The following is a 24,777-nucleotide window of genomic DNA, read 5'->3' on the forward strand; positions in this document are numbered from 1 at the left end:
AGAAGAACTTATATTTTTCGAATAAACTTATTCATACCATTGTATGACTCTAAATATTTTGTTATTCATTATTTTTATCCAAATGACTTTTTTTTTAACATTAACTCCCCCACAGTACAATGTGAGGAAAATAATTTCCCTTAGGGTTTTGGGAATTCTGTGTGGAGGGAGTTTTTAAGGAAAAAGGCGAGGGGTGGGTAGGAATCTGGGGGTTTGGGATTCACGAGGGACTTACAAATCCACCCTCCCACTGCAGTGCAAGGTGTTGGGTTGAGAGATTCCAACTGGAGAGGCCTCTCCTAATCCAGCCTGCCACGCTTCTGGTGGGAAGACACATCCACTGTCAAGATACCGAACGTAACCAATCACTTGGGGTGACCTATGGCAGAGGTTATCCGATAAATGGTGGTCATACCTGCCTCCTAAATTAACTTGATCGTGCCATCTCCCCAACTACCTTTATATTCTCCTCATCCTTTGTAAGTATGTTAGGTAGGCTGCATCAAGGAAAACAATTTTTTAATGTGATAACATACCAGAGTTCACACAAGAGCAAGTAGCGCTACGACAAACCCATTTTTGGGGCTTAATTATTACACTAGCGTCTCAACTGTCAGAAGTCAGTGGACTGTGGTATCCCCAATTTGAAATATGTGAGGCTGATGAAAGTGTGGACGGAAAGGGGATGCCTGTCGGTAAGGAAACGAAGGTTGTTGTTAGTGTTAGAGAAACCAATGATGCTGTGCTATTAACCAATCAAGAAAGAATTGTTGCCCCTCTTACATATACAACGTCGAAAGCAAAATGGAATACAAGTTACTCTGTTATAGACAAAATAAACTAACTATCACCATATATAAACTAAGGGAACCAAGGAGGAGTGGAGAGGAGAGACGTAGGCCTCTTCCCTCATGGAACCTTCAGGAACCCAAGGAGAGTGGAGAGAAGCGACGAGACTCTCTTCCCTCGTGGGGCCTTCAGGGAACAGAAGGGGAGTAGACTCTTCCCCCATGGGGCCTTCAGGGAACCAACGGGTAGTGGACTCTTCCCCCATGGGGCCTTCGGGGAACCAAGGAGGAGTGGAGTGGAGAGGAGAGATGAGACCCTCTTCCCTCGTGGGACCTTTAGGGAACCAAGGAGGAGTGGAGAGGCCACCTCCGTGAACTCTTCCCTTGTGGGGCCTTCACAGAATCAAAGGGGAATGGAGAGGAGAGATGAGGCTCTCTTCCCTTGTGGGGCCTTCGGGGAACCAAGGGGGATTGGAGAGGAGAGATGAGACCTGGGAAGACACATTGTGGAACCAGAAGATATAGCCACATATCCAATGACAACCCTGGTGAACTTTATAAAAGGGACCGGGTGACTGTTAAAGGATTGAGGTAAAATGGGAGATAGCACAATGGGCCATGGCCTAAGTGCTCACGGAAAATATATATAAACCGTCTCCGCTCTATAAATAAATAAATAATAATCACCGAGTAAGGTATTAAATATATAGCCATTTGAAGCAATGTATGACAGTACATATCTACAACTCTGGGTATAACGAAAAAGGTCAGGCAGTAAACAATAAATTTTTAAGCCATGTTAAAACATATAAAATATGTATATTTATTTAATAACAAATTAAAAAGTTTTGCTTGTAAATATATACACGGTACTTACTACTTACGACATAATATTATTAAATACATTATTAAAATTCCTAATCTGATTCAGATTGGCTGTCACTTCCTTCAGATCCCGATTCATCGTCTCCGTCAGACTCCGAGTCACTGCCTAACCATTCAGGGAGGCCGGTCTGCGTCATTATGGTCTTCCATCCATCCAGCTTATGGAGATCTACAAAATGATAACATTAATAAGGGAAATGGGCCAAGAACCATTAGTATGAAACTGCGCACACACAAAAGTTTTGCTACACCACGTTTGACGGTCTGTGCAGTTTGGTCATAGCTTGGCGACAGTCGACGTATTTCCATGCAATATCTCCTTCGTTTTTGTGATGTTGGCCAACCAACCCATTTTATCTAAAATCCACTATGGCATAAAACATACTATGTTAACCTTTCCTCATCTGTGGTGTGTATTTACTACACATTGCTTCTAATAACTTTATAAATATAATAAATTCTGGGTTCAAATTTTAGGTATTCCTCCGTTGTCCATTTATGCACTGAATTAAAAAATAATATTTTACGTAGTTTTCAAATTCAATTTAAAATCAGAGATTTTGTTAAAAATCGGGAACAAATACACCAATACAATCAACCGTGTGATACTAAATACGCGAAGAGTGTGCGAGGAAATGACACGCTATTGATGTCCCGCTTTAATTCGCTATGCGGGAACATGAGACATCCACACTTCTGCAGTTGTAGTTTTTGATTTAGACCATCGATACCTACGACCGTACAGCTGTGTTTGTGCCAGCCGCCAGCCGCGCCGCTAGCTTGTTGGTCGCGAACCGTCGTTAGATGTGGACCCCTCGCACGTTTCTTTAGCATCTGCCGATGGTTTTTTCATGTTTTCAGCAATTAAATTACAATTATTATCACTTTTGATATAAAATATAATAAACATAATCGATTAGCTATGAATATTCATATTTTTCCGATATTAAATCGCTTATTTTGAGATGTGTATTGACTACACAGCACCGTAACGCGTGTATTTTTTTAGCACAGTAAGGGAAAGGTTAAAAGCTTTCGAGGAATTCCCTATTGGATAGCCACTCGAAAGATTTTTGGCATATTATGGCGAGTTTGCAAAACCTGTTGAGCGATCGCTTGCCATAATGTGCCCAATTTATCCACCGTTCATAAAACATAATTTTTTTTTTTTCAAACCTTCACACAATCTGCAGTTTGCGTTAGTAGAAATATGAGCTAACACTTTCCCATTTTCGCTGTTTACGATTAAAAATTGAGTCTTCCAATATATATTTTTATCTGTGATTATCAACTAGGCCATAGACAGCGTACAGAAATAGAAAATATTCAATGTTGACCCGAAAAAGTACCACTTACGGCAATTTCAAAGTAACTAACACGTGGAATTCACGCATTTTAAAAGTTTATGACTTTTTAATAAATCTTATAAATATTGCAAGGATGGTAAAATATAGGTGGATTAATTGGCTACACAGCACTATAATCAGTTTACATGTCTCCATATTAAATATAGGTGGATTAATTGGCTACACAGCACTATAATCAGTTTACATGTCTCCATATTAAATATAGGTGGATTAATTGGATACACAGCACTATTATCAGTTTACATGTCTCCATATTAAATATAGGTGGATTAATTGGCTGCATATTAGGGAATGTTGTGAAAACGTGAAATCAGAAGACTAATCAAAAAGACTGAAAAATTTACTATTAAGATAGGTTGTTTCACAGAATTTAATTACCAATTTATTATCTTTCAAAGTTAAAATTTTAGTTCCGCGAAAGTCTTTCTTGAATATATAATATTTATTTTGGCAGAATGTGGTCTTCAAATCTGAATACACATATCTTACTTCTATTTTTTATATTGTTGTGTTTAGTATTAAATGACAAATTTTTGAACTCACCCAAGCTGTACATATCGCTCAGCGTAAACTGCTTTTCTCCCTTTTCAACGAGACCCCCGTAGAGGTACAGGGTGGACTTCTGCACAGCCATCATGGCATTCATGCGGGGACTCGGGCCTCCTTGTTCCGAGGGGTCCCTACCTCCCGAGGAAGTGCCCCCAGACAAGGAAGGCTTGGAGGGGGCAGCTACTGTCATGGTGAACACGCCGTCTGTGCAAACTGGAATAGAAATTATTGTCAGATGAGTGCAAAAGACGATGGCAATAATGTTAATACCGTTCAATGGTCCCAACTGCCGGTAGTCAGCGGGACTATGGTATCCTCAATGTTGTGACACTGAAACGGGGAAGGAAACGGAAGGAGATACGAAAGAGGCAGGTCGAAAAGTGCCTGGTTATACAGATCCGGTCACCAAACACGGCTAAATTCATTACACGCAAAGTTTGATTCTAAATGGTGGTCCTTCACTAGGACAATACATACTGACAGTATCTACAACTCCGGAATGTTTCGAAAATATATCATATATATTTATATATTAATGAAAAGTGAAATATGTCAAATTATTGGAGACAATATTGGCGATTCTTAAACGAAAATTTAAAACAGAAAAATCAGAAAAAGATACGGTCTCATCTAGGACTTACACCGAGGACCCTTGCCTTGTTTGGGCACAGCTCTACCAACTGTGCTAATGAGACCCTATCTGCTTCGGTCATATTTAACTGTATCATACTTCGAATAAGAACTATTATAACACACATTTTCTCACCGCACTAAACCTTCCGGAAGAAATTCTTTAAATGATAGTGAAAAACCTATCAAAATCCATTGCATAGTTTAGACGAAATAAGCGCACAAACAGAAAGACACGGATAGCGACTTGTTTTATACTATTTAAGATATAAAATTGTAAATTATCAGTTGGATAGCCCTAAATGATTCATTTTGATGTTCCTACCATTAGATTAAGGTTCCCTAGTATGTGTAATAATCATATTACGGTTTCAGGCTACAATTCTGTTACAAATAGATTAGACACCACTGGTAACTCGTATGCTATGTTAGCTGATGTTTTTAATATGCTTCTATCGAAATATAAATCTGTACTAATTAAACATTTTAAAAGTGCAAATGAGATCACAGCATAACGGGTTTTTTGTTTTTATATTAGTTTATTATTTTTTCTTGTTAACTTATACAGGATTTTCCAATAAGAGGTGTTATTTTGAATAGCCTGCTATTTCGGTAGATGTTACTTTTGAAGCTGTAATTTTTTGACATTTGACAAGTAGAAACTACGCCATTAATAAAAATGGAATGATACACGCTTCAACAACGCATTGTTATTAAAATTAATTTGAGTGAATCAAATGCAAATCATCTTCATGAGTGATGAGGCCCATTTCCACCTCGGTGGGTTCGTCAACAAGCAAAATTGTCGCATCTGGGGCTCGGAAAACCAAAGAGTTATTGTTGAAAAGCCTCTCTATCCTCAACGTGTGAATGTTTGGTGCGGTTTATGGTGCGGCGGAGTCATTAGACCTTACTTTTTCGAAAATGAGGCTGGAGCAACAGTTACGGTGAATGGATTGCGCTATCGAGAGATGATTAATGATTTTTTATGGCCGGAATTGGATGGTATTGATCTGGACAACGTTTACTTTCAACAAGACGGCGCTACGTGCCACACAAGCAACGAAACCATTGATCTTTTACGATTGAATATCAAAATAACACCTCTTATTGGAAAACTCTGTATAATCTTATAATTTTTCCTTTCTTTCTATATTTTACTATGACTGTCAAAAACTTTCATGTAGGTAAAAATGGCAATTGTGTTCTGTTAATTCTAAATAAATACATGGGCGTTTGGACAGCACTGTTTAGTGCTTCAGTTACCACTAACAACTCTATTAAATATTGGTACTGTCTGAACAAGCCATTAGAGTTAGACCATCTTAGTCATTGTCATCAATATCTCTCCAGTCTCCAGATGGAAAAGAATGTACCTGTGACAGGATTGGCAGCATCTGTCTCCATGACCTCATCGTCAGCAGTGGTGGCTGCTTCCTCCTGCTGCACCGCCTGCTTGGGCAGCTTCTGTAGCCGCATGGCAACACTCCTCCACAGCCCCGTGTCCAGCTCCAGGCAGTGCAGGCTGTCAAACATCTCTCCCAGGAGCATCTCTTCCGTCTCTTCAGTGTCCTGTAATCCAGATTGATACATGATAATAAACCTGCAGGAGGAACTATTGATGGACTAATATTGTATGTATGGTATGGACATCAATATCACAGTCTTAGCCATAAGAAATTGGAGAAACAGCAAGAGACACGCAACTTTGTACACGTTTGTATAATTTTTATATGTACTATCTATAAATTTAGATAAATATTTAAAAAATCTGAGTATTATTAATGAATGCCAGTATGGTTTTCAAAAAAAAAAAGTTGCGATAAATTGCTTGAAAATTTTTCTAATTATATAAATTCACAACTTAACTCTAAACAACATGTACTGGTTCTATTTATTGATTTCTCAAAAGCTTTCGATACACTCAGCCATATACAAATAATTAAAGTACTTGAAATTATAGGAATCCGGGGTAAACTCCTCTTATTCTGCAAAAACTATTTATCAAATAGAAAAATGAGTGTGAAAATTTTAAATATAATTAGTAAATCAAGACATATCAAATCAGGAGTACCGCAAGGGTCAATTCTAGGTCCAAAATTATATATTTTATATGTTATTGCCTTGTGTAAGATTTTCAAAAAAGCTCGTAGATTCATTTTTGCTGATGATACTGCTCTTGTAGTATCAAATGAAAACCCCTTAATAGCTATACAAGAATTACAAAGAGACTTTAACGAGCTACTCAAATGGACCTATGATGTAGGACTAATTATTAATGTTAAAAAAACTAAATGCATGTATATAAGATCACCGAGTTTGAAAATGTGGAATATACCTAAAATAACCGCTCATAGCTTTGACTGTATACATAGAGAAATTGTTAATATTTGCGACTGTGAAAAAATTGATTTCATAAATGAATATACTTATCTGGGAATAATTGTTGATAATAGTTTTAAGTGGGATAAACAAGTGGCAAAAATTTGTAACCAGCTCAGATACTTAGCTTGTAACTTTTACAATTTAAAATTTATTTTACCTCATTGCACTCTTAAACTCTTATATTTTTCTATGGTCGAATCCATCCTAAGATACGGAATTCGAACTTGGGGACACGCAAGCACTATTTACATTAAATTACAATCAGTGACATAACTTAAAAGTACTATATGGATTAGAGAGCCTGCTTACAATAAAAGGTCTCTTATGGTTCACTATTATTATGGATAACATGGGGGAAAGCTCATACAAACACCCACTGGTACACAAACATACCACAAGATTTAAAGAAGGAAAGAGTCTAATAACTCCTCGAATATTAAATAAATATGGAAGCCGTACTCTTCAATATGTAATTCCAGTGATTTTCAATAAAATCAATAAAAATCTTAAATTTGAAAAAAATGAGAGACTATGTCCAAAAATGGTAAAGCTGTGGCTAATGTATGAAAATTTCATGTATCCTTGAATTTTTTTTGATGTATCTACCTATATGTATAACTTGTTTTTAGTAGAATGTTTAATTGGTAAAACCTACAGACAAGCTGCCATATGACAGCTTTGTGGAACTACCTTAATTTTGTACAAAAATTGTTTCTATTTACTTAATAAATAAAAAAAATAAAAATAAAAACTTTCCATTACGTTACTTTTACGTTTTATTCCACCAATACCAGATTACTAGAAGTAGGGATTTTTTTTTCAGTGCAGAAGTTCTGGGAATAGATAACTTCGCCAGTGGGTCATGCAAAATGATGGATGGACTCATGACTACTACCAGCACTCTCGTTTGAACTGTTAGCCTCATATGGGGAATTGAGAAAGAACTACAAAAATCAACTAAATTTATTTTTTCTCGCGTGCAAGATTAATTTCCTGGCAACACCGCTTTACATGTCACAACGGACTCCAATCACTTGCCCGCGAAGAAACTCGATTCATTCTGGCTGAACGATCTGTTAGGTTGACACGGTGTTACTAGTTCTCAATTCCTCATAAAATAATTCTTGTGTCGTACATTTGTAATTGCGTAATAAATTCAAGTGATTCCAAATAGTTGTTTCTTTTCTTTTTACCTCGCGACCAAGAATGTAGTGGCGATGCATTTATAAGTAGACATCACACCCACTACACTCACTTCTTTTGACAACTTTTTATAAATAACCACTGATATTAAAAATGGTTGTAAATAATAACCACAGAATAAATATCAACATAATGAAATGATTATTTACTAACGTAATAACATGAAAAAGCACACCTAAATATATTTATTACTCTTTCGGAAATGTTCAAACCAAAGATATCTAACTTCAAACCCAATATGAAAATTCGTTTATTTTATTATAAAATAAATAAACGAGACTTGGGGTGATGGTTTAGGTAAATTGAACTGACTTGGTTAAAGGTATCACATCACGATATTACATTCCTCTCAGCAAGCTAACTACGGAGAGGAAAAATACCTAACCAATTTACTCCTCACTAAAGAGGAGAACTTCCTCCGAGAGGGCCCGATTTGAATTTGTTCTATAAATAGAGAACCGAATTCTATGCAAAGTCAGTTCAACAATTACATCTGAAAGGGAATCCTCTCTACTGAAGAACCATCACCAAGTCTCCAAGAAATATTTTCAAGTGTTTTACTCAGCACTAAATTCAGTTTTTGCCAGTAATAAATTCTTTTGGTCAGCTCAGATTTAAGAAGCTCAGATCTACCTCAGTTGAAAATCACAAGTCAACACCTAAACTGTGTCTGATTATGGAGCCCGCCCTTGTTGACCATGTCGAAATTGTAAAGCTATCGTGAGCTCACGGGTTTGTGGTGGTAAAAAAAGTACATTGTATTTGAACCAGCGCAATCGAGAAAAGCGGAGGAAGAACAGAAACGGTAAGTCGGCATTCCGGAATTCTAATCCTCTTCTATCCGCCGTGCAACGGTACCTTGATTCTGTCCGCAAGTTGAGTTGCATGTATTCACTTTTCTTTCAAATGACTACCACAACACGGGCATTACCCTAGTGTGTGTAACGTATGTAATTTTAGGTAGGTACATTCCAATGTTTAAAAGGAAACGGTAGAGCTGAGATCTCATCTCAAGATTGTGGGAATAATTTCCTGTCAAGTAAGTTAAGTGATCATAAATAAAAGAGTGAGTTCTTAATGGAAAATATATTGAAACATCAAAGCAACTACAAAGGAGTACAGATGATAAACATGTAATCATAGAAATAAATATAGGCACATACCCGATGGACTCTTGAATTAAACTAAACTAACTTAACGTGAAACGAAAGAACGACAACGAATGGCGAACGAAAACTTGCTCTCGGCAGCGGGGAACGGACCCGGGACGGAGGCCAGGACATCCTTCTCTTAGTGGAAGCAGGAGGACGCATCTCCTTCAATGGACGCCTGCAGGGGCATCAGGCCTGCAGCACGTGGTAGTCGACCAGGCTCTTCAACGGAGCCAAGACAGCAATCCGTTTTCTTAGTGGCAGCGGGAGGACAGCAACTCCCTCAATGGACACCTGCAGGGGCATCAGGCCTGCAGCACGTGGTAGCCGACCAGGCTTGTCTTACAGACTTCGGGAACAGCAATCCGTTCCTTCGCGACGCGGGAAAACTCAGCCATCAACTACTAGCCATAGCTAGGACCGATCCATTTACGGTTTCAGTTCCGAAACACGAGTATACAAATATGACCAACGGCCAACACTGGATGAAAAGCGGGATTCCATAATCCCCACTAGAAATAATAATCAACACGAACTATTCGTGAAAGGATAAACACCCCGCGCCTTTTTTTAAAGAAATAATAACTCCTATTCACATGATTAACTCAGATTTAAGCCCCTTTCAAGGAGAGTGACTCGATCCACCGGTCAGCAGCCTGGCTGACCGGGGAGGAAGTGCCCATCAACAAAACTCTACTTCCTTCCTTCAAAATATTGCCAAAGTTCGAAAAAAATACCCATAGACAAAATAAACCCAATTAAGCAATTAAGCAAGAACTTCTCTTGTCACAAATATTTATGTGACAATTCCCCCCTTCCCACAAAATGTTTGCCCTCAAACATGAACAACTAAGACCACTAATAAACTAAACTATGAGTCCATCAGATGTCTAGAAAAATGAAAACATAAACAATAATTAGTAGTTATAATAACAACTTAGAATTAAGTTTCTTAAAAACTAAATTTCTTAAAAATAAATTTCTTAATAATGAAGAAAAACAAGATCACTTTTCCTTGCACAGGAAATCAAGGCCAATTTGGCTTCACTTTAGGGTGGTTAAACAGCCCTCACTTACACTGAATTTACGCTATAATTAAATAGCAAAATGAGAAACCTATCTAACTAAGTCCATCCGGTTTAACAGTCTTATGACAAAAATCTTATGACAACATTCTTATGACAAAACTTAAAATTAAACAATACTTAAAATTAAACAATCATAGATAATGAAAATATCTTTATAGATATACATTTTTTTTCAATTCAGAACAATGAAGTTCAAAGTAGGCAAAATTAGTACACAAGAAAATACTGTTCTGTGTTATTAGTAGTATAGAATCAGTTTACAAACTGTCTATTAGACGTGACCAGAGTAGGGGTTTGTACTGGATTATTTATCCATCATTTTTTTCTTATCGTTCGTTATTGAACCAGGATTTACAATTCCGAAGAAATACCAATAAGTAACAGAGTCTTCAAACAAGAATAATATTCAAATTATTCTTTTTGCGAAAGTCAAATCAGGTCAGGTTTATAAAACTATAAATACCTGCCGATCAAGGTGGACAGAATAGGGTTTACATAACACAATACCTATCTATTTATCAATCAGTTCATGACCAAAGTCAAATGGTACTAAAAAGCAAAACAGAAACTAGTAAGTTAAGCTCATACCTTAGGATATACAAAAATCCATATAACAACCTGCAGCAAACACTCAACAGAGTGACATTGTTTGTAAAAAAAATGAGACCAAGGCAATACCCAAGCTGGCATTCCTTAAAAAACACTCCAAGTGTAGACAAAACGTCAGCATTTCTTGTACAAACAAAACAAAATTGTGTGATCAACTATGGCTTTCAGTGAGTTGACACTATTCGAGGGGTGATCAATCCAAAATTTAATGAATGACACTAGTAATACTTAATTTATAGTCTAATACTGGTATTAACAGTAAGACTCTAATGTTTATCACATTTAGACTTAAAAACTAAACAGAAACACACTTTCCTGTATTAGAGGCAAAGTGATAATTCCAAAGGAATTAATTACTAGTTAAGCACGCCAAAGCAGTACTTACTTTGTTAGAGACAAAACAACTTTCTTATGAACTAAGACTTATTTAAAGAACTTTTAGGAAAGCAATACCATACTTAAAGTTTATGAAATACAAACTAACAATAAAAGAACTAACAGAACTTTTGTGCATCAGAAAGTAGCTCAAGTCTCTGAAACACAAAATTCCAAGATATACATTCTCAAGTTCCCTGGAGGTTCAATGGGCCGATAAAAGGGCCTCCAGTGGACTAAAGAAAGAAGGGCTTAAACTTAAAAATAAAAACATTACAACATAATCCGTTATACAGACGGAACCAAGAAATAAATCAATGTGTGTGCATGTATGTAACTAAGTGTATTATAACCAATATAATCAAATATTTGAAACTACCAAAATCTCGAAACTAGTGTATGTTATTAATAACAAGAAAAAACATAGTAACGAAGAAAGAAAGACTTAACTAACAAAATTTGGGCGCCAGTGACCACAAGGATCACGTTCCAGTTTACCGAGGGTAAATAAACGGTTTATCGTCGATAAACTAGATTTTAGTGTCCGTACTGAGCACAAGAAATGAAGGTACCAAACTCCAAATCATGAGAACAGAACAGTCACAAAAGAAACAAATGCCATAATGTGAAGGGTTGGTAGGCCTACACACTAAAACATTAGCTTCCTTAAAGGAAAAAAAAACAAAACTAATCTACCCGAACAATATCTTTTACGTGAAAATTGCCTACAATTTTACCTTGCATATCTGCCAAGGTGTATACTAAATCTGAAACTTTATTTTTTATAACATTACGCACGAATCTTGGTGCCAACTTATGAGAAAAGTAATCCGGACCACTGGATTGAACAAAATTCTTCCTCCAAACGACATCACCTATATCATAAACCACGGATTTACGGCGTAAATTATAATGTTGGGCATTCTTTTTAAAGGCCTGTACTAATGCATTTGAAACTTGTTCATAAATAGGAACTAAGTCTTCCAACTTCTTTGCAAAACCGGCTCTAGACTGATCTAAAGGTATGTCCGTGGGACTAGAAGAAACATTAAATTTATGTAAATTACCGTCAATAATTTGTTCCCTGCCGTGCATGAGGAAAAAAGGCGTGAAGCCTGTAGCAAAATTAACAGAATTATTCAAGGCTGACTGTATCTGAGGCAGAAATCTAGACCAATTACGATGGTCAGACTCGGTCAAGATAGACAAAGCAGTCCCGACAGTTTGGTTATACCGCTCGACTACATTGTTTTGCGGGGTGTAATACGCGTTATAAAAAGGCATAGGAACATTATAATCGGACAACAATTGTTTAAACTCTTTTGAAATAAATTGTTTACCATTATCACACACAAAGGTTTGAGGAACACCGTGAACCAGAAAAATGAATTGTTCAACATTTTTTACAATGCTTTTAGCAGTAGCATTTCTTAGCGGAAAAATCCAAGTGTATTTCGAAAAGACGTCAACAACCGATAAAATATACATAAATCCCGCGTAACTGCGTGGAAGAGGACCAACAAGATCGATAGACAACATTTGCATCGGTCTGTTGACTATTTTAGGATTCGTAGAAATACCCGCCGGCGCTGATGTATTTATTTTATGTGCTTTGCACGTTTTACACTTATTAACAAATTTTTTGACATCATTGTACAAACCCGGCCAAAAATAACGTAGTTGGACTTTTTTATATGTTCTGAATACACCTGGGTGGCAAGAATTAATAGACTCGTGTTCTTTACTTAAAATTGCGTTACGGTCCTCAAAAGGCACAACCAACTTCCAGGCTGTATCCTCCTGCAAATCGAAACGAGATTTAGAATGTCTAAATAAACAATTATCTTTAATTTGGAAATTATTGAATCGTTGTGGATTATTCATACAATTGGAAAACAAATTATTATACCAACTATCAGAAATTGTAGGCGTAGAATCTAAGGCAGCAACGGTAAAATCATCTTTACGAGAAAGAACATCTGGAACAGTATTCAATTTTCCTTTTCTGTGCAGCACATCAAAAGAATACTGAGAAAGACGCGTAGACCAACGAGCTAGTCTACCAGTTGGATTGGACAACGAAACCAACCACTGCAAACTGGAGTGATCCGTTACCACTGTGAAATGAACTCCTTCTACGTAAGGCCTGAAATGATTCACCGAATCTAACACCGCAAGGAGTTCGCGCTCCGTAACGCCATAGTTTCTCTCGTGAACATTTAAACACCTAGAGAAAAAAGAAACAGGATGTTCTTCACCGTCGAACACCTGGGTAAGCACGCCGCCGATACCAACGTTGCTCGCGTCGCAATGTATAGTAAAGGGCAAAGAAAAATCTGGGCAGCTAATAACGGGAGCAGAAGTAAGAGCTTTTTTTAATTCTTTAAACGCGTTTTCTGCTTCTGGAGACCATGAAAAATTACTTATTCCCATTCTAGAACCAGTGAGTTTAGTCAACGGGGCCGCAATAGTAGAGAAATCTTTAATAAAACGCCTGTAATAACCGCACAGACCTATAAAAGCTTTAATTTGTTTAGAATTTTTAGGGGTAGGGTACGTTCGAATACATTCTAATTTAACGGGGTCTGTACGAAGACCTTTCGCGTCTACGATATAACCTAGATATTTCAACTCTTCTTTACAAAACTCACATTTTTTGAGGTTAACTGTTAGGCCCGCATCTCTTAAACGTTCATAAATTTTAATCAAAATCTTCAAATGTGATTCAAAATTCTCTGAAATAATAATCAAATCATCGAGATAGCAAAATACGTTCTCGTCGAACTCAGGACCAAAAAGGGCATCCACAAGACGCTGCAATTCGCTGGGAGCATTCTTAAGACCAAATGGCATCCTCACAAATTCAAATAAACCGTGGCCTGGTACAACGAAAGCCGTTTTAGGACAGGATTCCTTATCCAAGGGAATCTGCCAAAACGATTTGGACAAATCTATTGATGAAATAAAACGAGCACCCCTAAGTTTATCTAAAATACGTGAAATATACGGAAGAGGATAGGAATCAGCCAGAGTAACGCTGTTCAAGCGCCTTGAGTCCAAACAAAATCTGACAGAACCATCCTTCTTAGGGACAATCAAAACTGGGTTTGACCAAGCCGAACGAGAACGACGGACAACACCTAAATCCAACATTTCTTTTAATTGAGCTTCTAGTTGCTTCTGACGAGTTTGAGACAAAGGATAGTAACGCTGCTTAATAGGATCCCCTGTTGTCTTTATTTTATGACGTACCAAATGGGTTTTTCCTAAACCTCGTTCTTCGAAAGAAATCGACTTGAACTTAAATATAACCGAATTTAACTTTAGATTGTCTTGAGGGGACAGCAAGGAAGCTGATGTTAATTTACGAACCTCACTGACAACATTCCCAAAATCAACATTGCTGTCAACTTTTGGAAACAACTGAGGGGCCACGTCAAATTGCTTCCAAAAGTCAACTCCCAAAACAATTGAAGAGGACAGAGACGGAATTATAAAAAAATTAATATATTTTTTAATATTATTATAAAATACCAATACTCGCATGGTACCAATTATATCCTGACGTTTGCCATCCGCGGTGGTAACGTAGGAATCTAATTTCTTTAACTTAAATCCTAGACTTATGAAAAAATTATAAACAGAACCCCCGAAACAACTGACAGATGCTCCACTGTCTAAAAGTCCTGAAAAAACCAAATTCTTAATTTTAATATTAACATGTGGTCTAACATCTTGTCCACAATCAGCTAACGGCAAACATGCGTCCATGTTGCGCGTGGAAAACTTAAACTTAGATTTATTACTAGAAACTGCCGACGACCCCTTATCACCCTTGTGCACAGAATGCAAAAGATCGTTGGCTAGTTTTTTGAATTATACTTATTTGCGTCATTATGCTTAAAAGAGTCCCTTTTCCATTTTTGACAAAATTGTTTAGTATGTCCCTGTTCTTTACAATAGAAACAATTAAAAGTTTTCTTACTATTAGAAGAAGAACTTGAAGAAGACGCGCGTGGAGAAAAGGAAGCCTGATTATACTTAACACGTGGAGAAAACGACCCTTGAGCTTGAGGCGGATACAACGGTTGAGAATACGGAACCCGATTAGAATACGACGATTTAGGAAACGAAACTCGCGGAGAAGGATTAAAGTGTGGAGCGGGTTTTTCTACCGAAAGTTTATCAAATTTACTGCACACACTTACTAGGGCTGAAAGACTCTTATCCGAGAAATAAGCAACGGCCAAGGCGTATTTAGGTAGGAGACTGTCACAGACTAAGTCTACCAATTGTTCTTCCGAGAGCGGAACATCCAACCTCAAGTTTGCTAATTGAACATCTTCAACATATTCTACCACAGCTTGATTAAACTTTTGCTTCATAGCGAACAAGGCTTTTAAAGCTTCCGTTTGGTTGGTACAAACGTCAAAACGGGAAATGAGGAGCTTTTTCAAAGTTGACCAAGACAGAGAGTCGTCAAAAATAGTCCTAAACCAAGAAAGAGCTCTTCCCTCTAGGAGGTCAGAGAAAGCGGTAACAACCGAGGACAACTCCACCTTCCGGCTTCTAGATAGTTCTTCAATTCGTAAAATGAAATCTCTGACGTCCGAAGACCCAGAAAATTTTAAACCCCAAGAATGGACAGAAGAAGAAGTTGAAGGAATAGCCGACTGATAATAATTATTAATTATAGTTTTAGTATTTTCTGAAGAAACTGTATTATCATCCCCCACATCTATATTAGAACCACCCCCAACTTTCAGACTTTTATTAAAGGAGCGAGCCTGTTCGCGCATACTGGATAGAGTAGCTTCCGGAACGATGTTACGATCCGATAACAATTTAATCATTTCCTCCTTCGTCACCCCATTAATATCCGAAATCGCCATCTTTGTTAAACTGGAGAAAATGATAATTAGAAATTAAATAATTATTCTTTAATAAGAATAATAACTTAAATGTAATAATGAGATATAAATAATAATTTATTTATAACACATCAATTACCAAACCCCCTGTACAAGTCAACTCGACAAGTATAAATTGTATACATTAACACGAGACACAACAGTACCGTCAAAGTATCCTCCTAATATTTCAGTGCTCACCAGGCGACGGTATACAAGTACGATTATATACTAGAACGCCAAGTACAATTACGAATCAAGGACATTTACTTTATTGTAATTTAATCAAAAAAAAAAAAAAAAAAAAAAAAAAAAAAAAAACAATTATCCAAATTGTTATAATAATTGATAAAGAAAACAATTAACCAAATTGTTATGATAATTGATGTAGATGATGATGATGCTCTTTATTAAAAAATTACACGTCGTTATTTTCGATTAAATAAACCGCAAAAAAAAAAAAATAACGAAGTCTTGTGCAGACATTGACAGTTATCCATGTTTGTAAACAATGTAGTATTTACTAGTGCCTAATGTCAGATGACACCACAACAACATATTCAATAATGACAGAAGTGCGCTGTCATTGAAAAATAACCATGAAAAGTCTCGTTACCATTTTTGTATATGAAATGGTAATATCATATAAAAGATTCTTTGAAAAAGGTATTTCATTATAAAATAACAATATTGAACATTATTTGCATGTTTATGTTTCATCATGATAGATGACAAATGTCAATGTACACATTTTGACAGATAGTATTTTTAGAATGTAAACAAGTTATTTGTTTTGATAGTAATTGTGATAGTAATAAGGTAGGTAATTTATTTTTGACAAAGTCGTAATTTAAATGTGTACTGGATTCATAAAAACTTGAATATTACTGTGCAAATATATTTAAAAAGTAAGTATTGTACGTAGTACATAGTATTATGTTTGACACTACATTGATATTACTATCAATAATTATGATTTACTTACGAATAACTTGTAACAAAGTATTTCGAAAGTATCAAAAGGATATTTAAATTGTGTTTACGTTGGAATTTGTATTTACCCAGGAACGTAAACAAAACTACATATTATGATAACACAGAATATACCGAACTATATTTTGTAGCAAATAATAATGAAAGGTTTTACTAATCATTATTCAATTCGTATTGCGTATAAACAAAGATGTTTAATCAAGTTATTATTAATCAGTATGACAGGTACGAAACAAGTTTTAACCTTCAAAATTTTGACAACTAATCTTGTTCATAGATCAACAAGAGAATCATAGACAATCGATATTATATTTTAAGAAAAAATAATAATTAATTTACTCAAACACTCGAAAACTTCTAACTTCATCAGTAATAAGTTGTCTATGATCAAACAATGAAAAGTTCTTTGCAATACAATGACATTTCAAAATGCAAACAACATAATTATTATAGGTTATGTATGAGGATACATGAACATAACATTAATATTAAAGGTCAATAGTAGACATTATGATGAGAATGTAAGTATGGAAATGCTAAGTGCACACACATTGATTCAACTCTAATATTATCAACTAGTATTAATGAAAACCCAACTTGACATGACAGAAAAAAGGATACTGCACCAAAAACGAAATATTTTAAACGTTGAGCGCCAAATGTAACGTATGTAATTTTAGGTAGGTACATTCCAATGTTTAAAAGGAAACGGTAGAGCTGAGATCTCATCTCAAGATTGTGGGAATAATTTCCTGTCAAGTAAGTTAAGTGATCATAAATAAAAGAGTGAGTTCTTAATGGAAAATATATTGAAACATCAAAGCAACTACAAAGGAGTACAGATGATAAACATGTAATCATAGAAATAAATATAGGCACATACCCGATGGACTCTTGAATTAAACTAAACTAACTTAACGTGAAACGAAAGAACGACAACGAATGGCGAACGAAAACTTGCTCTCGGCAGCGGGGAACGGACCCGGGACGGAGGCCAGGACATCCTTCTCTTAGTGGAAGCAGGAGGACGCATCTCCTTCAATGGACGCCTGCAGGGGCATCAGGCCTGCAGCACGTGGTAGTCGACCAGGCTCTTCAACGGAGCCAAGACAGCAATCCGTTTTCTTAGTGGCAGCGGGAGGACAGCAACTCCCTCAATGGACACCTGCAGGGGCATCAGGCCTGCAGCACGTGGTAGCCGACCAGGCTTGTCTTACAGACTTCGGGAACAGCAATCCGTTCCTTCGCGACGCGGGAAAACTCAGCCATCAACTACTAGCCATAGCTAGGACCGATCCATTTACGGTTTCAGTTCCGAAACACGAGTATACAAATATGACCAACGGCCAACACTGGATGAAAAGCGGGATTCCATAATCCCCACTAGAAATAATAATCAACACGAACTATTCGTGAAAGGATAAACACCCCGCGCCTTTTTTTAAAGAAATAATAACTCCTATTCACATGATTAACTCAGATTTAAGCCCCTTTCAAGGAGAGTGACTCGATCCACCGGTCAGCAGCCTGGCTGACCGGGGAGGAAGTGCCCATCAACAAAACTCTACTTCCTTCCTTCAAAATATTGCCAAAGTTCGAAAAAAATACCCATAGACAAAATAAACCCAATTAAGCAATTAAGCAAGAACTTCTCTTGTCACAAATATTTATGTGACATGTGATAGTCAAAAGAAAATGTACTGCATCATCGTGTAAATATTTATTAAATAAAAGAAAAGAATCGGTCTTTCCATTTCATATAAAAAAAGTAAGAATAATATGTGGAATAAATTACTTGAACTCCACCAAACACGTACGCCTTGTTCCCTGGTGCAAGACACGTAGAGAAACTTGACCGGGCAGGCTGAGGCCTGCTGGGGCCTCCCTTCAGGGCCTCCCAGCGGTAGGTGGGTGCTGTCGGTGCCTCCAGAGATGGTTTGGGGGGCACGGGGGCCAGGCGGAACAGGTCGCCATGCGTTACACCATGGTCAGTCTTGCCCTCTCGCACACGGCTGTAGCCTCCGTATACTATTAACTGAAAAAAATAAATATATGTACAACTTATTTAACCTCTCCGGGAGTATGGATATTACATTGGCTTATGCTTTCGCCAAAGGAGTATCGACATCAACTGACATCTTGAACTATAGAGCTTATAACCAACATTTAAAAATAATTTAAGTATGCAGTGTACTGCCCTCTATGGTTGTTGTCATTTTTTAACATTTTCAATTGTTTGGCTTTGTTACCAACTCTTAAAATCTTATTTTTTTGACATTGTCAGTTATTGCAAACCATAGATTTTGACACCTTTTCTCACATATCTTTGTTTTTCTTCGATGTTCTGTTTTGTTATGGAACCAAAAATACTATCCATACAACATCTATAAAGATGACTCAGATTGTAGGAAATCTCAGTGTCTTCTGTGCGTAGTAATACTAAAATTTAAAAAAAATTAGACATAACGCCATTTAAACTTACATTATCAGGTGCAACAGGCATCAGCAGGCATGCGCTACGAGCGCAGGGTCCCATGCCGGCGCCCTGCACGCGTGTCCACACACGGCTATCCGTGCAGAACACGTGCATGTCTCCCAGGTACTTGTAGACGCGGCCATTGTCATTGTACCCGCCAAACACGATGAGCGTGCGCTTTAGGGCGCACATGCGGTGGCCGGAACGTGGCGATGGGGCACCTGGACGATCCACCTGAAACAATAAACATTTTGAATGCATAAATCAAGGTATTTCACCACCTCTGAGTAAACTATTGGGTTACTACTCGTCAAGTAACTTAGTCAGGATTAACGTGGCAGTAAACCGGTGACTGTTTCGCCACGGTCAAGTAGCTCCCAATTAGATAAATGTAGTAGGATTGAGTGCTGAGTAGTTTAAACAGATATTTAAACGGATAGCATTACTCAGCAGTGGTGAAACAGATGAAATAGACTACTCCACGAGTAGAACTACTCAACAGTTACCTCGGGGGTAAAATACCCATTTATACACTTAGGTGATGCAGATTTCCGGGAGTTCAGTTTTCGATTCGGTCACTCGGTATAAAAAATTTCATAACTTTAAATATTAATATGGAAACGTACAAATTGCTTACTGTAGTTTAAAGCCAAAGATACCACCTAGATTTCACCGTTTTGGGTAGCTATCGCTCAAGTGGTTGGTTATGTTATGGACATGGCATTTTTATTCTGAAATAGTTTAGTCAGAAAAAGGTGTTCTGGTAGAGAATAAAAAAAGTTAATTGTTGTTTTCAAAGGATCATAGCGCAGAATGATAAGGACAATGTAAGCAGTCCGCATACCTTCTCCCATTTCCTGTCAGCGAGGCTGAAGACCCACAGGTCCTTGTAGTGATAGAACTGCATCTCTGAAGGACTTGTGAACTCTCCACCAAACACCCACAGCTCACCTCTGGAACATTCAAATGTGTGCTATTTTTAAACTTATCTACGAGGCTGTCGCATATGAGATCCATCGGTGGCTATCCTATGATAGTAATCTATCGCGTGGTGCGATAGATTACTTTGAAAAGGGTTAAAAACTAATAGATTGATATTTTTTTAGTCTGAAAAAACAAGACTGTCCATGGCGGTGGCGTTCCCGATTTGGGAAATGTTTTGAGGGTGAATAAAAGAAGATGAGAGAGGAAGATAGATAAAGACATAGATTATAAGCAGCGTTGTGGCAATAGTAGCTGTAAAACTGTGTTCCTCAAATGCAGTCCCCTTTTTCTGTAATATGAGAAAGTCGAGAGCATGGTAACGGAATTCAAGTCTATTCAAGAGAGAAATTTTGCTGTCATCTTAGATAACCTTACAAAAAGCTGTGATAAAGAGCAAAGAAAATTTTTAACGCCTCAGGCTTCTATTTTGACATAAGGTCAGAGTATTTCCAATTTGCAATAAAATCCAAATGAATGGAATATTTCTGAACGTATCTCAGTAACTAAAATTACTGATGACGAAAAAATATACGCATTTTATTAAACAAATGTATTGCAAACGTTATCGTCACCTCACTTTTTTGTTATTTCATATAAAAATTAGTAATAAAAAATTCACAAAGTTTCTAATTGCGTTCGTAATCTTTGGTTTCATAAGGGCGAACATTTTAACTCTGCTGTGCTTAACTTCTAGAATTGAAAATAAAGCATGGTGTTTTCTCTTTCTAACACCGTTAGATAATATTTCTCACCATGACAGTAAGGCAGATACAACGATTTCTATGAGACAATATGACAAGAAATTAGATTGAAGGTTTAAATACCTATCTGGGGAATTCTTGTATTGGATGCGATAAATAAAATGCCGAATGTTTAAACATCTTCTTCAAATGGTTGGGGATAGTTGATGGAAGTCAAAGTGGGATGCTGAGATTATTCAGTCAGTCAACGCGGCAAAGGGAATCATTGAAGAGGACATACTTCTACATTGCTTTCTGTTGTTTGAATATGACCACAATAACACAATTCAGAATACTTTAGGAAAGCAGAACGGCTGTGACTGTACCGGGTGCAGTTTAGTGAGGTGCACGTCTTCCGAGAGAGAGAACCCTAGCAGTTTAATTGTTGGATCCACAACAAAGCGCTTATTTTTCGCGTCCAAAGTCGTCGAAGTGTCGTGATCGAAGCAGAGTTTCACCTTCAGTCCAAAAGGGTTTCCTGGATGTAAGGCGGCTGGCAGAGAGGTTTGCAAGGTCATCAAGGAGAAGTGGAATGTTGCTATTCTAGGCATTTATGTATTCCTTGAGGATTACTGTCTATCGTCTTACAGTGGGCAGTGCAATATTCGAGAGGACAGGGAGGCATTATAATGATAAATAATCAAATACATTCAGTCGACAAGCTTTCTTGGCTGACAGAGACGAGAGCAGCGCCTCAAGAGGCAGATTAGCACATCAATATTGCGGTAACAGATTAAATTCAAAATTATTAGTAAATTTTTTATTATGTCTACTTGTTTGAAGGGAGGGCCACTGCCTGGTGGGCACTCCTGGGCGGGGGTGCTCCGGGGGCCTTGATCACCCTCCACTCCGCCTTGGCAGTGTTGTAAACGTACAGGCCGTTATAGACAAATGTCTGAAATCAAAATGCAAATGTTATTATACGCTATTTCAATATTCTACTCGGTGCAACACCATGAAACATGACTAAACACCCGATGACAATCTCAGTGAATGAACTTTACATTAAAAAGACTGGACTACTTTAAGGAAATAAGATGATACATATATGGGAGATAGCACAATGGGCTAAAGGCCTGAGTGCTTACAGTACCTGACAGCTTCCGTGGTCGAATGATTACGATCCTCGACTATGAAATCGTTGGTTCAAATCCGTGGGCAAATAAATTTTATTTGAATAATTTTAGATTTGTATTTCACAAATAGTTAAATTAAAATAATAAGCATATTATGCAGTTTATTTGAGGCACGTTCCATAGTAGAAGCTACTTCCTGGTGAAAGACCACCATTAAGAATCGAAATGTTGTTTGAAATGGCTTTAGCCTTGTATCGTAACAATATCTGACTAGTAAGGTACTTCTCCACCTTGCTCTCCTACATCTCCTTCTCCCCACTACATTCAGCATTACAACATTGAATGTCAAAATGGGACATGGTAAAAACACTTCCTTTTGATCTAAATAATACATTCAAAATATATACAGGTTCGACAGTTGTATTTTGTCTAAACTGTTTGTAACTTTGTCGAAAGTGCCCATGTTATACCTTCTTTCCATCATGATGTTCTCCGCCAAAGAGTATCAGCTCCGAAGTGTTGGTGGGATGGGGGACAAAGGAGGCGCTAACTCGGGCTGACGGAGGCGCTATAACTGTCTCCACCACAGCCAGTCTTTTGGCTTCTTCCTTCTCTATTCCTGCTACTATGGATTCAATGTCCTCCTAGAATTAAACAAAAACAAGATTATTAATGAACTACTACATAGTAGTTGTTACCTGTGAAACATCGTAGAATGTAACATGACTTGCATTTCTGCATAGCTCCACTTTTAAAAATGGCCTGCAAATTCAACATAAATTTCGAATATAGAATTAAAATAATTTTCAGCTAAATTAATTAAAAGGTAGGTACTTTATTGCTCGTCTGAATTTGAAAAAATTCCATTAAAATTTTTCTCAACACATCCAATTTCGAAATAGCAAAGGTTTTCACCATACTATAAATTCTATGGTCCATTTCATAGAACAAAATTTGAAGTCGATTCAACTTTGGGTTTCTATGGAATTAAAAGCCTGTTTTGACTGATCTATTTCATTTATTCTATGAAATATATCATAGAATACATCGGGTGGGATCCCATCGGTAGCCCTAAATGTCTAGTTCAAATTGGCTACATCAGTTTTCTTTTAGGAATAGATAACATTTCAAGGAATTACTGCACAGTTGCACAGTGATTGAACTACACTCTGATCTCTAAAATTCTTACAAATATTTTTATAAAGTACGGTTGATTCTGTTGGTTTATCGGGACAGCCAGATATTTGGACCAAAATTCAAATAAAAATTATTAATAATTTACAGCAAACAACATTTTCTTTAATTGGGAAAAATTCCAAACTGAAGTCGATGCAGTACGTGATTACTGTAAAATAATTTAAGTTAAGAAGAGCAGGCGTGCGTGTATAGGGCGCGGGTGAGGGGAGGGGTTACGTGAGTTCCGAGTTTGTTCAGTAGACTTCGCCAGTTTTGTTTCAATCTAAAAATGTATAAATTACTTAACTAACCCAAACTAAGATGTGCATGTAAATAGTTGTTTCTTGTAGTAATTTCCATAATCTGTTCCTAACAGTGTGGTGGTTACGGATATAATAACAATTTTTTTAAGTTCGCTTATTTGAGACAGCCGAGCCTTTGAGACTTGGGACAAAATGTTTGGGCCTAATGTGTCCCAATTAAGTAGAACGGACTGTATTATGATTATAACAAACTTAATTGGGAAAAATTCCAAACTGAAGTCGATGCAGTACGTGATTACTGTAAAATAATTTAAGTTAAGAAGAGCAGGCGTGCGTGTATAGGGCGCGGGTGAGGGGAGGGGTTACGTGAATTCCGAGTTTGTTCAGTAGACTTCGCCAGTTTTGTTTCAATCTAAAAATGTATAAATTACTTAACTAACCCAAACTAAGATGTGCATGTAAATAGTTGTTTCTTGTAGTAATTTCCATAATCTGTTCCTAACAGTGTGGTGGTTACGGATATAATAACAATTTTTTTAAGTTCGCTTATTTGAGACAGCCGAGCCTTTGAGACTTGGGACAAAATGTTTGGGCCTAATGTGTCCCAATTAAGTAGAACGGACTGTATTATGATTATAACAAACTTACTTCGCCAATATTGGCAATTTCCTTTTTCCTCTTTGATTCCAATTTCTTCTCTGTCTTGGCGGCTGTTTTCACTGCTCCACTGACTTTCTTTTTATCTTTTTTACCCATTTTGCAAAATCTAAAAAGTTAGATTCATAAATAATAAAGTTTAGTTGGGTATTTGAAATAAATATTCTAGGCAAGTGAATATACTAATTCTACTCAAGTATCAAAGAGAATGGTATACGAAAGACTTGATTTAATATTATTATAAAGGTTTTGAAATTATTAATATTAATTTAACTAATAAATTCACGATGTAGTATTTTGAAATGTGAAAATCTTGCCTGACACTAGTGTGTACAAATTTAAATAATGTTTTGAACGTCAGTAACTTATAATATCGTTAAACTTAATATAACTGAATAATGTATTAAAAAATCACAAATAAAGTCGATATTTACATCTCTTAACCTCAAACACGTGCCGCGAAAAGTGACAG

General features: G+C 36.9%; 1 protein-coding gene across 2 annotated transcripts; it reads right to left on the bottom strand.

Annotated features, from left to right (window-relative positions):
* Positions 1-1,629: 1,629 nt before the first annotated feature.
* On the bottom strand, positions 1,630-24,777 carry LOC149411196 (kelch domain-containing protein 4). Of its 2 annotated transcripts, none has more exons than XM_089647626.1 (10): positions 24,740-24,777; positions 24,297-24,414; positions 22,680-22,853; positions 21,907-22,028; positions 20,254-20,362; positions 19,416-19,643; positions 18,729-18,968; positions 5,596-5,791; positions 3,584-3,802; positions 1,630-1,842 (listed from the first exon to the last, which is right to left on the bottom strand). In XM_089647626.1, the coding sequence occupies exons 2-10, from the start codon at positions 24,402-24,404 to the stop codon at positions 1,706-1,708; spliced, it is 1,533 nt and encodes a 510-aa protein (XP_089503752.1). In that variant the 5' UTR covers positions 24,405-24,414; positions 24,740-24,777; the 3' UTR covers positions 1,630-1,705. The 2 variants fall into 2 exon arrangements, with proteins under 2 accessions (XP_089503752.1, XP_089503753.1); XM_089647627.1 differs by lacking the exon at positions 24,740-24,777 and adding an exon at positions 24,623-24,739.

Source organism: Hesperophylax consimilis, chromosome 26 (assembly GCF_061612785.1).
Source record: "Hesperophylax consimilis isolate HC1 chromosome 26, BYU_Hcon_1.0, whole genome shotgun sequence".
Lineage (NCBI taxonomy): Eukaryota > Metazoa > Arthropoda > Insecta > Trichoptera > Limnephilidae > Hesperophylax > Hesperophylax consimilis.